At 41.6% G+C, this 16,388-nt stretch overlaps 2 protein-coding genes across 2 annotated transcripts; both read left to right on the forward strand.

The window, feature by feature from the left end:
• Positions 1-2,956: 2,956 nt before the first annotated feature.
• Positions 2,957-4,018, forward strand: LOC103234057 (putative olfactory receptor 7A2). Its single transcript, XM_007995556.3, has one exon. The coding sequence runs from the start codon at positions 2,957-2,959 to the stop codon at positions 4,016-4,018; it is 1,062 nt and encodes a 353-aa protein (XP_007993747.3).
• A 2,434-nt stretch (positions 4,019-6,452) lies between these two features.
• LOC103234058 (olfactory receptor 7A10) lies at positions 6,453-15,976 on the forward strand. Its single transcript, XM_007995557.3, has 2 exons — positions 6,453-6,907; positions 14,551-15,976. The coding sequence occupies exon 2, from the start codon at positions 14,564-14,566 to the stop codon at positions 15,491-15,493; it is 930 nt and encodes a 309-aa protein (XP_007993748.1). The 5' UTR covers positions 6,453-6,907; positions 14,551-14,563; the 3' UTR covers positions 15,494-15,976.
• Positions 15,977-16,388: the final 412 nt, after the last annotated feature.

Here is a 16,388-nt window from a genome sequence, read left to right on the forward strand (position 1 = left end):
TATCAGAACAGAGTTCACCCCCTTGTTGAAGGGGAAAATAGCGATCATTCTGGAGATATCAAGGGCTGTGTTCCCATCACAAGTGAATACCTTGGAGACCCAAGGAACATAGTTAAGACAAGTTCCTTAGTTTAGACTTAGGAGAAAACCTTCCCTCGGGAATGGGGAATAGAGTAAAGCATTAGGAGGTTAGAACTCTGGAGGGCAAGCAAGTCCATGAAGAAGGAATAATACAGATTGGAGTCATCGCAGGCTTAATATGGTGTCTTGGGAATAGAGAATGAAAGAAAAAAATCAATTCAGTGCAGGGTAAAATCCCAAAGGAAAACGACCTGCTCAGGTTGGAATAACAAGAGGAAATGTGCCTAATGAGCAGATATACAAATCTGTAAGTACTTCCTCGGCTGTTGTCACTCAGCATATGCAACCTTGGGCTGGATGGAACATGCTTGTGTTTTTTGGAGTCTAAATCTGCTGGCTCAGGTACCTTTCCTTTCTCCTACTGTCTTGTCTCAGCACAGAGCTTCCGTCTCCACCATCAACCATCCAGGGAGGAATTCACACTTCCACATGGCGACTTTTCTTTCAGAAAACCAGTCAAGGTAAGCCCAAGAGTCCAGTAGGTACTGCGGGAAAGGGTCAGGGAGAATGGAACTGTGAACGTGAACCTAAGGTCACCTGAGAGCCAATCCAACCAGTGCTAGAGTGGAGAGATTGTTGTGGTTGTTTGCTAGTTTGCCTGACTAATTAATTGATTCAGGTATTTATTTAGGATACTAAAAAGAAATGTGAACATTGAATTCAGCATTGGAAGATGATTGTTGACAATGAAGTAATAGTAATAGAAGCCCAATTAGGAGAGGAAATGAGAGGATTAAAGTGGCTCCAGTAAAAGCAGCATCTGTGCCCAAGGATCTTTACAATTAAGTGAAGATGAAAAATAGGGTACTACTGTAATAGTTAAAGAAAGAGGAAAGAAACATGAAAAGCAGCTCAATTGTCAAAGACAGGTTTATTTTGGAGGACAAACATGAGAGGGGCTTCTGGCTGAGTTAGGTCAGAGGTAGTCTTTTTTTTTTTTTTTTTTTTTTTTTTTTTTTTGAGACGGAGTCTCACACTGTTGCCCAGGCTGGAGTGCAGTGGTGCAATCTCAGCTCACTGCAACCTCTGCCACCCAGGTTCAAGTGATTCTCCTGCCTCAGCCTCCCAAGTAGCTGGGACTACAGACACCTGCCACCACACCCAGCTAATTTTTTGTATTTTTAGTAGAGATGGGGTTTCACTATGTTGACCAGACTGGTCTCAAACTCCTGACCTCGTGATCTGCTTGCCTTGGCCTCCCAAAGTGCCGGGATTACAGATATGAGCCACTGCGCCAGCCAAGGCACTCTTTCTTATACACTAAGAGTTTTTAAGGGCTCAAGGTGGGAGAGCTTATCACCGGCTCAGAATGTTTCTGTGTCTCTTTGTCTTGCTTACCTGGAGAGAGAGTTTTTGTGCCTGTTCCCATACATCTTCTTGCAGCTGCAGGCGTATCCCCCAAGTCTGCTTTTAGCTTCCCTATCTTAGTGCACCTAAAGGGGAAAGAATGTGCTTATTAGATCCCACTGTTTTACTGGGACCCACTGTGTGAGTGCCAGGTTTGGTGGTTACCCAAGAGACTTTCCCCCTCCCTCTGTGCCCGAACTGTCTTATCTGTGTTTTGCTGTCTGCTTTTTCCGGCTGCTTGTTGTTAGAAGAGAAGTGATTTTCCGAAGATGCATGAGGTTAGAAAAAGAGCTGGAACTTACAGTAGTGGTTGTCCAACATGACGGTGCTCCTGTTCTGTCAATCGCCTGTGGAGACATATACACTGAAGAGAGGGATTTTTTTGTTTGTTTGTTTATTTTTAAGGGGCATATTTGACTCTCTTTCCATATTGGTGAGAAAGATCCAGACCAATGAATTCCTTTCAAATACTACCTGACAACAGCAGTCATGAGGTACACATTTTGCAATATCTTCTCTCATGCTAAGTATTCAAATGAAATAAAAAACGTATTTAATAGGTGAAAAGGTGATATACTAGCAACTTTTACTTTGCCACGTTTTTTTACTAGTGAAGCTAAATGTATCTGTGTATTCGTTAGACATTTACAGCTATTGCAAATTGTACGTGAACTTTCTGTTTGCAGAATGGGTTTGTAATATTTTTAATCCTGTTTTTATTGCATTTATCAAAATATAAGACTTGGAGTTTTTCATCGATTTTGGCATTTGTCTTTTATTACTGTTATGTAACTTTCAATGTATTTGAGGGAAATGTGTGAAAGCTTAGAAGTATTGTGTAGCCAAATCCATTTATCATAGTGTGCTCCCCTTATTGTTACATAAATGTAGAAAGTTCTTCTGCATCATTTGGACAAATAAATTGCCTTTTATGCATGCATTTCCAACTTATTTTCTCCTTATTTTTTACTGTGCTTTGTGGCTTTTCGTATTAGATCTCTTCTTAGAAGTTGCATCACCTTTGACCTTTGACCATCCTTTGGTAATCATTCTTTATCATCTGACTAAAAACCACCTTTCTCTCTCACAAATATTGGAATCCTTATATAATTATATGAGATGAAACCATAACCTTAGATACTACTTCTTCCCATGCTTGCAATCCCAGCACTTGGGATGCCAAGGCAGGTGGATCACTTAAGCTCAGGAGTTTGAGACCATCCTGGCCAACGTGGTGAAATCCAGTCTTGACTAAAAATTCAAAAATTAGCCAGGCATGGTGGCATGTGCCTGTAAGCCCAGCTACTTGGGAGGCTGAGGTAGGAGAATCGTTTGAATCCGGGAGGCAGAGGTTGCAGTGAGCTGAGATTGCACCACTGCACCCCAGCCTGGGAATCAAGATTAAAACTGTATCTCAAAAAAATAAAAATAAAAAACAAAATAAAATGTATCTTCTTCACTGTAGAATATGTATGACAGCATTGCTGGTGGGTTGGGAATGCATGTTTTTCTCATGTTCTCTTCTTTCTTGTGTGTGTGGGTTTTTTTGTTTTGTTTTGTTTTGTTTTTTTGTTTTTGTTTTTGTAGAAACATCAACCAGGTGAAAGCAGGGAATGAGACACAAATTTCAGAATTTCTTCTTCTAGGATTTTCAGAAAAACAAGAATTGCAGCCATTCCTCTTTGGGCTGTTCCTGTCCATGTACCTGGTCACCGTGCTTGGGAACCTGCTCATCATCCTGGCCACAATCTCAGACTCCCACCTCCACACCCCCATGTACTTCTTCCTCTCCAACCTGTCCTTGGTAGACATCTGTTTTGCCTCCACCACGGTCCCAAAGATGTTGGTGAACATCCAGACACAGAGCAAAGTCATCACCTACGCAGGCTGCATCACCCAGATGTGCTTCTTTGTACTCTTTATAGTGTTGGATAGCTTACTCCTGACCGTGATGGCCTATGACCGGTTTGTGGCCATCTGTCACCCCCTACACTACACGGTCATCATGAACCCTCAGCTCTGTGGACTGCTGATTCTGGTGTCCTGGATCACGAGTGTCCTAAACTCCATGCTACAAAGCTTAATGATGTTGCAGTTGTCCTTCTGCGCAGACTTGGAAATCCCTCACTTTTTCTGTGAACTTAATGAGATGATCCACCTTGCCTGTTTTGACACCTTTGTGAACGACATGGTGATGTATTTTGCAGCTGTGCTGCTGGACGGTGGTCCTCTTATTGGGATCCTTTATTCTTACTGTAGAATAGTTTCCTCCATATGTGCAATCTCGTCGACTCAGGGGAAGTACAAGGCATTTTCCACCTGTGCATCTCACCTCTTGGTTGTCTCCATATTTTATGGTACGGGGCTAGGAGTGTACCTTAGCTCTACTATGACCCAAAACTCACACTCAACTGCTGTCGCCTCAGTGATGTACACTGTGGTCACCCCCATGCTCAACCCCTTCATTTACAGTCTGAGGAATAAAGACATAAAGGGGGCTTTGACACAATTCTTCAGAGGGAAACAATAAAAGAGCCATTTTTCAGCCGGGTGCGGTGGCTCACCCCATAATCCCAGCACTTTGGGAGGCGGAGGTGGGCAGATCACAAGGTCAGGAGTTCGAGACCAGCCTGACCAACATGGTGAAACCCCATCACTACTAAAAATACAAAAATTAGCCGGGTGTGGTGGCACATGCCTGTAGTCCCAGCTATTCAGGAGGCTGAGGCAGGAGAATCGCTGGAACCCGGGAGGTGAGGTTGCAGTGAGCTGAGATCATGCCACTGCACTCCAGCCTGGGAGACAGAGTAAGACTCTGTCTCAAAATTAAAAAAAAAAAAAAAAAAATTTAAAAACAGCCATTTTTCAAGAAGGGTCTGTGATTCCAGAGTTCTAAGCCCCAGACCCAGAAACTGTGATTTATTAGTCAGATTGTGAAAATAGAAGTGGCTCCTTCCGTTAATTTTTTAGGATTTCCATTCGTATGATCTTAACTGCTTTGTAAAACGTATGCCTTTTCTTTAAAAGTTTTCAGCTCTCAAACAGCCAACAGTTTTTTTGTCCTTTGTCATTTTCCTACTTTTGCAAAGCTCTTTCCAGTCGAGGGTCAGAAACAAGGTGGAGATTCCTATCGGACTCATGGAGTAATGAGTTGTGTTAGACCAGATAACCAAGAATGGCCACTCTAAGGCCATTAATATAATTTTACTGTGGATGCCTAGCTGAGACCACAGGTTTTCACTTTTCCATTTGGCATTTTTTTCTCTGTCACTGCCTTAACTGGTCCTCCTCACAATGTACACTTTAATATACTAGTGTGCTTTATAGCTACTCCTGGAATTTTATTCTCTTCCTTAGGATCCTGTCTTCTATTCTGCTTGGTATCTACCATGCCCACTATATTCTCTGGTTAAAAACAAGGAAGACAAAAAGTGCTTATAAAATAGATGTTCCAAGTGTAATCTAAACAGAAAGACAAGTTAGCAAACATGAATTGACTTCATCTGGCCTTAGCCTCAGAGATGACCTTAAATATGACAGAATAAAGCTTTCAGTCACATATGGAATTACTGTGGAACATTTGAAGCATAAAAGCTTGGTGTCCATGTGTAATGAAGTTCATTCATCTGAGAGATTTGCTGTCATGCTCCATATAATTTTATCGTATTAGCTTCCTCATTTTACTTAAAATTTTCCAGTACTGCCTGTAAATATCACTCCTTCTGTTGTACTAACAAATATCTTCCTCTTTAAAAATTGTGTCATAATTGGGAGAAAATTTTTGCAATCTACTCATCTGACAAAGGGCTAATATCCAGAACCTACAAAGAACTCAAACAAATTTACAAGAAAAAAAACAACGCCATCAAAAAGTGGGCAAAGGATATGAACAGACACTTCTCAAAAGAAGACATTCATACAGCCAACAAACACATGAAAAAATGCTCATCATCACTCACCATCAGAGAAATGCCAATCAAAACCACAATGAGACACCATCTCACACCAGTTAGAATGGCAATCATTAAAAAGTCAGGAAACAACAGGTGCTGGAGAGGATGTGGAGAAATAGGAACACTTTTACATTGTTGGTGGGACTGTAAACTAATTCAACCACTGTGGAAGACAGTGTGGCGATTCCTCAAGGATCTAGAACTAGAAATACTATTTGACCCAGCCATCCCATTACTGGGGATATACCCAAAGGATTATAAATCATGCTGCTATAAAGACACATGCACACATATGTTTACTGTGGCACTATTCACAATAGCAAAGACTTGGAATCAACCCTAATGCCCATCAGTGACAGACTGGATTAAGAAAATGTGGCACATATACACCATGGAATACTATGCAGCCATAAAAAAGGATGAGTTCATGTCCTTTGAAGCGACATGGATGCAGCTGGAAACTATAATTCTCAGCAAACTATCGCAAGAACAGAAAACCAAACACCGTATGATCTCACTCACAGGTGGGAATTGAACAATGAGATCACTTGGACACAGGAAGGGGAACATCACACACCAGCGCCTATTGTGGGGAGGGGGGAGTAGGGAGGGATCGCATTAGGAGATACACCTAATGTAAATGACGAGTTAATGGGCGCAGCACACCAGCATGGCACATGTATACATATGTAACAAACCTGCACGTTGTGCACATGTACCCTAGAACTTAAAGTATAATAAAAAAAAATTAAAAACAAAAAAAAAATTCACAATAGCAAAGACTTGAAATAAATACTTTTTTAAAAAAATTAATGAGATCACTCTTATAAGGTGATAATCTAAGGGTAACTTGCATGAAAAGATGTAAATATATCTCTGACAATTATCAAATGTTTCCTAAATGAAGGATTAAATGACAGCTCTTAACCTGTGTTCCGATCACAAGTCAATGCTTTGGAGACTCAAGGGGCTTAGTCAAGAAAGATTCCTCAGTTTAAACTTCGGAGGATCTTTCCCTCAGGATTAGAATGAAGGGACAGGAGGTTAGACCTTTGGAAGGCAGACAAATCCATGGAGAAGGAATAATAAAGACTCGATTCACCTGATGTTTAATCTGGTGTCTTGGGAACTGAGTATGCAAGAAAAAAAGTTCTTCCCATGAAGAGCAATGTTCCACAGGGACTTGATGTGATCAGGGGTTGAATAACAAGAAGAAATGTCTCCAATGAGCAGGCATACGAAGCTGTAAATTTCTCCTCCGCAGGTGTCCCTCAGCATATGCAACCTTGGGCTGGATGGGACATCCTTGTTTCTTTCAGAGTCTATATCTGCTGACTCAGGGGTACTGATTCTTTGCTTTCTCCTACTGTCTTGTCTTGGGACATAGCCTCAGTCTCCACCATCAACCATCCAGGGAGGAATTTGCACTTCTAGATTGAGACCTTCATTTCAGAAAACCCAACAAGGTGAGTCCAATAGGTACCATAGAAAAGGATCAGGGAGATTGCAAGCTGTGAGCATAGACCCGAGATCTTGAAGGAGCCAATCCTGGCGACACCAGAGTAAAGAGGCTGCTGTGGGTATTTGCTTGGTGAACGAATTGATTTGTATCTTTATTTACGATGCTAAGAAGGGAAGTGCATGTTGAACTCAGCAATGGAGAGTGATAGATGACAATCAAGTAAGGATAATAAAAGCCCAATTAGAAGAGAAAATGTGAGGTCTAAAGTAGTTCCAGTGAAAGCAGAACATCTGCCCAAGAATCACTGCAATTAAGTGGGAAAGAGAAGTAGTGTATTAGCTATGGGGTATATAAACGGAAGTGAGGGCATTTTTTCTTTTTTCTTCTTTTAACACAAAGTCTCGCTCTGTCGCCCAGGCTGGAGTGCAGTGGCGAAATCTCGGCTCACTGCAACCTCTGCCTCATGGGTTCAAGCAATTCTCCTGCCTCAACCTTCCAAGTAGCTGGGATTACAGGTGCATGCCACCACGCCCAGCTAAATTTTGTATTTTTAGTAGAGACAGGGTTTCGCCATGTTGGCCAGGCTGGTGTCAATCTCTTGACCTCGTGATCCACTCACCTTGGCCTCCCAAAGTGCTGGGATTACAGGCATGAGCCACCTGGCCCGGCCAATTTTTCATTTTTAAGAAGGATATATTTAAGTTTGTTTCCCTATTGATGAGACAGATCCAGACCAATACATATTTTCCAACTACTACCTGGCAACAGCAGTTTATGAAACATACAGTTTTCAGTCTCTTTTCTTATGCTAGGTATTCAGATGAATTAAAATTTTATTTAATAGTTGAAAACTGGGGCATTAATGGCCTTTACTTTGCAATTTTTCCTTACTAGTAAGACTGACTATATCTGTGTTTGTTAGGCATTTATCACTCTATTGGAAATTGTCTATGAAAATTCTTGGCCTTTGTATGATGCATTCAAAGTGATTTTATTCATGTTTTTTACTGCATTCTTTAACATATAAGCATTGGAGTTTTTGCCAATTTTGGCATTTGTCATTTAGTTCTTTTATGTAAGTTATTACATAAAGAATGTTCTTATATGTACTTTTTTTTTTTCGCTATTTTATGTTCTTTTATATAAGTTTCAATGTACTTGAGAGGACTGTGTTCAAGTTTAAAAAGCTTGTATACCCAAATCCATCCATTGGTCACATTGCATCCCCGTAATTGCCCTATAAATGTAGAAAGTTATTCTGCATCTTTTGGCTAAATAAATCACCTCCTATACATAAATTTCCAACTTCTTTTCACATCTCTGTCATTCCTTATCGTGCCTTTTGGCTTTTTGTATGCAATCTATATCTAAAAGTTGCATCACCTTTATTTCTTATAAACAGATTTGAATCCTTATATTTAAAGATCACATTTATCTGTCATAAACATGTTTGAATCCTCACATCTTTTTTTGTTTTGTTTTGTTTTGTTTTGTTTTTTTGAGATGGAGTCCTGCTCTGTCACCCAGGCTGGAGTGCAGTGGTGCAATCTCGGCTCACTGCAAGCTCCGCCTCCCAGGTTCACACCATTCTCCTGCCTCAGCCTCCCGAGTAGCTGGGACTACAGGCGCCTGCCACCACACCCAGCTAATTCTTTTTGTATTTTTAGTAGAGATGGGGTTTCACCATGTTAGCCAGGATGGTCTCGATCTCTTGACCTCATGATTCACTTGCCTCGGCCTCCCAAGGTGCTGGGATTATAGGCATGAGCCACCGCGTCCAGCCCCTTACAGCTTTATATAAGATCAAATTATAACCTTAGATACTACTTCCTTTTCTTTTTTCTTTTGAGATGGAGTCTCACTCTGTCACCCAGGCTGGAGTGCAGTGGCGCGATCTCAACTCACTGCAACCTCCACCTCCTGGGTTCAAGTGACTCTCCTGCCTCAGCCTCCCAAGTAGCTGGGATTACAGGTGCCAACCACCATGCCCAGATAATTTTAAAAGGCTTCCTGTCATATTCTTTAGTTTCCATGACTGGCAGTTTAATCTTACATTTGTAACCCATTTTGATGTTATTAAATTATTAATATTTTATATGATTATATTAAATTTTTTTTCAGATTTTCACTCTATGTTTCTTTATACAGTTGTTTTGAAACCTCTGTGCTTAACCTAATTGCATGTTAACTGCCATTCCTTGTTGTATAAGTTCGTTTCTTTTAAAACTTCTCTTTCTATATTGTGCACACTTTTGTACTCATACAGCACTTATACGAATGCATAGACAGAATCCTATGCATATCACAAATATGCTATATTTTAGTGCAGTTGTTTTTAGCTTGTCTTCTCCTTTCCTTTCGTATCCTATAAATGCTATAAAAACATTTTGGAATTTTTTTTAAATTTAAGATGGAGTCTTGCTCTTGTCGCCCAGGCTGGAGTGCAATGGTGCGATCTCAGCTCACTGCAACCTCCGCCTCCTGGGTTCAAGTGATTCTTCTGCCTCAGCCTCCCGAAGTAGCTGGGATTACAGGCCCATGCCAGCATGCCGGGCTAATTTTGGTATTTTTAGTAGAGACAGGATTTCACCACATTGACCAGGTTGGTCTCAAACTCCTGACGTCATGATCCGCTCACCTCGGCCTCCCACATTTTGGAATTTTTATGTTAAAATTGTCATTCTCACTTGAGCGGGCAGCATGATTTTGTCCCCCTGGGGACACTGAGCAATGACATATCTGGCTTTCACCCTGTGAAAGGTCAATAGACAACAGGGACAGACCCCACCACAATAAATAATCTGGCTGAGAATTTAAGTAGTGCTGAGATTGAGAAACCAAGTGAATGAATATCTGAGTATTTTTAGTATTTATAGCTGTATCCAGGTGTATCACTTCACATATATGCCAGCAAAATTGGACAGCTTCCCTTTTCTCCCTGTTTATAAGTTCCAACCCTACTCAATGTGGTAGCTCCTTAAGTTCTTTCCCACGTTGATGGGTGTGACAGAGATTTCTTGTTGCCTTAAACTATTGCTTGGTTTAAGAAAAATTCATATATAATATATAATCACCATTTTCACTTTTTTTTTTTTTTCGAAACGGAGTCTTGAGTCTTGTTCTGTTGCCCAGGCTGGAGTGCAGTGGCATGATCCTGGGTCACTGCAACCTCTGCCTCCCAGGTTCTCCTGCCTCAGCCTCCGTGTAGCTGGGATTACAGGCACATACCACCGCTCCCGACTAATTTTTTTTTTTTTTTTTTTTTTTTTTTTTTAGTAGAGATGGGATTTCATCATGCTGGTCAAGATGGTCTCGATCTCCTGACCTCATGATTCACCCACCTCAGCCTCCCAAAGTGCTGGGATTACAGGCGTGAGCCACCATGCCTGGCCTTATATGTAGTTTTCTAGATAGTTGCCAAAAATAGATTGTTTGCTTTTACACTGACGTCTTTAAACCCTCTAATTCTTTACATGATATGAACGAGGAGACGAATATCATTTTCTTTCAGGTATAGAGCTATTTATGCCAGGTTTTACCCAACAATCCAAACATTTTCAACTAAATTGAAATAAAACTTTGTCATATATTCAATGCCTACATGTACTGAAATTTGTTCCCTGAAACATTTAATAAATGGAGAGGATCTACTATGTACCAGAACATTCTAGATATATTATATATTGTAGAATTTTATATCTAGGTCTTTGCCAATTCAATAATTAATCTATTTTGATGTTACTAAGTAATTGATATTTTGTATCTTGTTTAAATGAATTTTTGACATTCCTTTCCATTATGTTTAGTGCAATTGTTTGAAATCACACTATACATATATGTGTGTGTGTGTGTGTGTGTATACATAGAGAGAGAGATGGAGTCTTGCTCTGTCCCCAGGTCAGAGATTTATTGCCTTAAACTGTTGCTTAGTTTAAGCAAAATTAATATGCAATATATCACCACCATTTTCACTTGGTGTTTTTTTTTTGAAATGGAGTCTTGAGTCTTGTTCTGTTGCCCAGGCTGGAGTGCAGTGGCATGATCAGTGGCGCAATTCTGGTTCACTGCAACCTCCACCTCCTGGGTTCAAGCAATTCTCCTGCCTCAGCCTCCCGAGTAGCTAGGATTACAGGTGTGCGCCACCATGCTCCGCTAATTTTTGTATTTTTAGTAGAGATGGGGTTTCACCATGTTGGCCAGGCTGGTCTTGATCTGACCTCGTGATGCACCAGCTTCGGCCTCCCAAAGCGTTGGGATTACAGGTGTGAGCCACTGCACCTGGCCCTGGAATCACTACATTTAACCTGACTTTACTCCTCTGGCATTCTTTGTATTTCATAACCTCTCTTTGCTTTAATTTTTTTCCATATAACGCACACATATTTACATACTTTTGTGAAAATGCGAAAGTACACAGAGCGGGTGTAGTTTCTGTTCATTTGGATCTTGCATTATAACAGTGAAGACCCAGTACAATATAATAAATGTGTGCATGACGGTGTCTTCAGGGAGAAATCACATCCTGAATTGTATTCAGGGAAAAAGGACAGAATTATTATGGTGCACGCTGGATTTTATCGTGCGGCCTGGGGGCGCCTTTGCATGTTAGAGGAAGATCAGCACAAGGACTAGAGTGTGCTTGTTGGATTCGTCCAACGAGCAATTATATAAATTATTAAATATAAATTATTGGGTTGGTTCCAAGTCATCCATGATAGACTGGATAAAGAAAATGTGGGCCGGGCGCAGTGGCTCAAGCCTGTAATCCCAGCACTTTGGGAGGCCGAGACGGGCGGATCACGAGGTCAGGAGATCGAGACCATCCTGGCTAACACAGTGAAACCCCCGTCTCTACTAAAAAATACAAAAAACTAGCTGGGCGTGGTAGCAGGCGCCTGTAGTCCCAGCTACTCGGGAGGCTGAGGCAGGAGAATGGCGTAAACCCGGGAGGCCGAGCTTGCAGTGAGCTGAGATCCGGCAACTGCACTCCAGCCTGGGCGACAGAGCCAGACTCCGTCTCAAAAAAAAAAAAGAAAGAAAGAAAATGTGGCCAATTAATTCTTCTTTCTCTATGTTTATTGGGCAGATTTTTACAAAATATTTCTTTAAAAATAGGGCAGAAAATGGACATACCAAAATATAGCCTCACGGCTACATGTGCATGGGAGATTTCCAAACTGGAATTTCTGGGTATCATTTGTATATACTCTTGGGGAAAATTAATTTGATATTGAAATGTGCCTGGTATCCTTTTTTTTTTTTTGAGATGGAATCTCACCCTGTCACCCAGGCTGGAGTCCAGTGGCGCAATCTCGGCTCACTACAACCTCCGCCTCCCAGGTTCAAGTGATTCTCCTGCCTCAGCCTCCCAAGTAGCTGGGATTACAGGTGCCCACCACCACACCCGGCTAATTTTTGTATTTTTAGTAGAGACGGGGTTTCACCATGTTGGTCAGGCTGGTCTCGAACTCCTGACCTCAGGTGATCTGCCTGCCTCAGCCTCCCAAAGTGCTGGGATTACAGGCTTGAGCCACAGTGCCTGGTCTCCATTCCTTTCTAATAGTGAGACTAGGGGTGAGAAGAGCATAGGAGTAACACAGCCCCAGGAGGCCACGATGTGATGCACATGTGTATGCAGTGTGTGTGTGTGTGTCTGCACACACCTCTAGGGTGAGAGGAATTTTCAGAAGAAAAGAACCTGGAACCAATATATTCCAAAAGGCAACTCGTAATTAAAAGACCAGAACTTGGCCAGTCACAGTGGCTTATGCCCGTAGTAACAATTACGGGCATAAGCCCGTAATTAAGATGACAATTAAGGTCAATTAAGGACAATTAAGCCCGTAATTAAGATGACAATTTGAGGTCATGTAGATGTTAATTAGCTAGATTTCGCCGTTCCACAATGTATTTATAGTTCAACACATCATGTTTTAAGTTCTTTGAGAAATCACCAAACGACTTTCCACAGGGGTTGAACTAATCACATTCCCACCTTTTCTCCACAACGTCAGCAGTGTGTGTTATTTTTTTGACTTTTCAATTAGAGCCATTCTGACTGGTATAAGATGGTATCTCACTGTGGTTTTAATTCGCATTTCTGTCATGATTAGGGATGTTGAGCATTTTTTAATATGCTTCTTGGCCGCATGTATGTGTTTTCCTGAAGTGTCTGCTCGTGTCCTTTGCCCACTTTTTAATGGGGTTGTTTGTTTTCTGCTTGTTAATTGTTTAAGTTTGTTATAGATTCTGATATGAGACCCTTGGCAATTTCTCAAAGAACTTAAAACAGAACAACCATTTGACCTACCAATCCCATTACTAGGTATATACCCAAAGAAATATAAATTATTCTGCCATAAAGACACACCCACACTTACATTCATCACAGCACTGTTCACAATTACAGAGACACAGAATCAACCTAGATGCCCATCAACAATAGACTGGAGGCCGGGCGCAGTGGCTCAAGCCTGCAATCCCAGCACTTTGGGAGGCTGAGATGGTCGGATCACGAGGTCAGGAGATCGAGACCATCCTGGTTAACACGGTGAAACCCCATCTCTACTAAAAAAAATACAAAAAACTAGCCGGGCGTGGTGGCGGGTGCCTGTAGTCCCAGCTACTCGGGAGGTTGAGGCAGAAGAATAGCGTAAACCCAGGAGGCGGAGCTTGCAGTGAACTGAGATCTGGACACTGCACTCCAGCCTGGGCGACAGAGCCAGACTCCGTCTCAAAAAAAAAAAAAAAAAAAAAAAAAAGTAGACTGGATAAAGAAAATATGGTACATATATACCATGGAATACTATGAAGCCATAATAAAGAACAAGATAATGTCCTTTGCAGCAACATAGATGCAGCTAAAAGCCATTATTCTAAGCAAACTAAAGCAGGAACAAGAAATCAAATACCATATTTCTCACTTATAAGTGAGAGTTAAACATTGAGCACACAGGAACACAAAGAAGAGAATAGGCCAGGCGCAATGGCTCATGCCTGTAATCCTAGCACTTTGGGAGGCTGAGGAGGGCAGATCACCTGAGGTCAGAAGGTCAAGACCAGCCTGGCCAACATGGCAAAACCCCGTCTCTACTAAAAATGCAAAAATTAGATCGGCGTGGTGGTACCCACCTGTAATCCCAGTTACTCAGAAGGCTGAGGCACAAGAATCGCTTGAACCAGGAGGCAGAGATTGCAGTGAGCCAAGATCGCACCACTGCACTCCAGCTTGGGTAACAGCGCGAGACTGCATCTCGAAAAAAAAGAGAGAATAGATACTGGAACCTACTTGAGGGTGGAAGGTGGGAGGAGGGCAAGGATCAAAAATCTATCAAGTACTATGCTTATTACTAGGTATTGAAATAACCTGTACACTAAATCCCCGTGACACGCAATTTACCTGTGTGACAAACCTGCACATGTAACCCTGAAACGAAATAAAAATTTTAAAAACACATCATGTTATATGTGATAAATACATATAATTTTATCTGCTAACTTAAAAATAATTTTTTAAGAAAAAGATATTAACTTCTTGACTGTGGAATATAAATGATAACATTTCTGATAGTTTTGGAATGCACATCTGTTTCATGTTTCTCTCTCTCTCTCTCTCTCTCTTTCTCTATCTCTCTCTCTCTGTGGTAGCCACATCAACAAAATGAAATTGTGGAACAATACAATAATTTTAGAATTTCTTCTCCTGGGAATTTCAGAGGAACCAGAATTGCAGCCCTTCCTCTTTGGGCTGTTCCTCTCCATGTACCTGGTCACCGTCCTCGGGAACCTGCTCATCATCCTGGCCACAATCTCAGACTCTCACCTCCACACCCCCATGTACTTCTTCCTCTCCAACCTCTCCCTAGTAGACATCTGTTTTGTCTCCACCACTGTCCCGAAGATGCTGGTGAACATCCAGACACACAGCAAAGTCATCACCTATGCAGGCTGCATCACCCAGATGTGCTTTTTCTTACTCTTTGTAGGGTTGGATAACTTCCTCCTGACCGTGATGGCCTATGACCGGTTTGTGGCCATCTGTCACCCTCTGCACTATGCGGTCATCATGAACCCAAGGCTCTGTGGACTACTGGTTCTGGCGTCCTGGATCATGGGTGTCCTTAATTCCCTGTTACAAAGCTTAATGGTGTTGCCACTGCCCTTTTGTACACACATGGAAATCCCCCATTTTTTCTGTGAAATTAATCAGGTGGTCTACCTTGCCTGTTCTGACACCTTTGTTAATGACATGGTGATGTATTTTGCAGTAGCACTGCTGGGTGGTGGCCCCCTCACTGGGATCCTTTACTCTTACTCTAAGATCGTTTCCTCTATACGTGCAATCTCATCAGCTCAGGGGAAGTACAAGGTATTTTCCACCTGTGCATCTCACCTCTCAGTTGTCTCCTTATTTTATGGTACATGCTTAGGGGTGTACCTTAGTTCTGCTGCAACCCACAACTCACACACAAGTGCAACAGCCTCAGTGATGTACACTGTGGTCACCCCCATGCTGAACCCCTTTATCTACAGTCTGAGGAATAAAGACATAAAGGGGACTATGAAAAGATTCTTCAGAGGGAAGCAATAGAAAGGTTATTTTTCAAGAAGGGCGTGTGACTTCAGAGCTCTAAGCCCCAGAGCCAGCAATGGTGATTTGTTAATAAGATTGAGGAAGGAGGACTTGCCCCTTCCATTTATTTCCTGGAGTTTAAACTTCATTCCTCAACTACTTTATAGAATTTACACTATTCTTCTTAGAGTCAGAGATGACCCTAAATATGACGGAATACAATTTTCAATCATACATTCAATAACTATTGAATATTTGGTTTTGATGATGCACATGTAATCACTGAAGTAGAGGAGCCGGGTGTCCACATGTCACTAGATTTGTTCATCTGAGTGAAGGATTGAGTGCCACGTTCTATACAATGTCCTTGCATCACTCTGCTACTTCTGCCTAATGGTTTCCAGTGCTACCTACAAATATGACTCCTTCCATTGTCCTAACTAACATCTCTTCCTTAAAAATGTCATAAGCATCAAAGTGTTGATAAGTGAACAATACATGTATTTACTTTATCTTTGGTTGTTTTCTCTCTTTTATACTCTAAACACTCTTCAACTCTCATGATCAAAGGATGACTCACACAAGAGCTCGAACTTCTACCCAGTGTTGCCTCTGGGAATAGACACTTGTGATTGAAGGTCATAGTTCTTTCCTTCAAAGACATACGTGTTGTTCCATGAAAGGACTATATATGCAAAGCAGTTCCCAAGTGCGGAAGGATCTGAGAGGCCAAAGGACAACACAGACAAGCCAGTTTGTTGGTTAGGGTAATTTCCCAGGGAAACGTACAGACAGAAGCATGGTCTTAGGGGGCCGCAGGACAAGTGGATCTCCACACCTCCACCGCCCAGACCCAGGGCTTGTATCTTGGAGGAAACATTATATGTGCTCTGGAAGGAATGTGTAAGCAGCT

Source organism: Chlorocebus sabaeus, chromosome 6, assembly GCF_047675955.1.
Source record: "Chlorocebus sabaeus isolate Y175 chromosome 6, mChlSab1.0.hap1, whole genome shotgun sequence".
Taxonomy (NCBI): domain Eukaryota; kingdom Metazoa; phylum Chordata; class Mammalia; order Primates; family Cercopithecidae; genus Chlorocebus; species Chlorocebus sabaeus.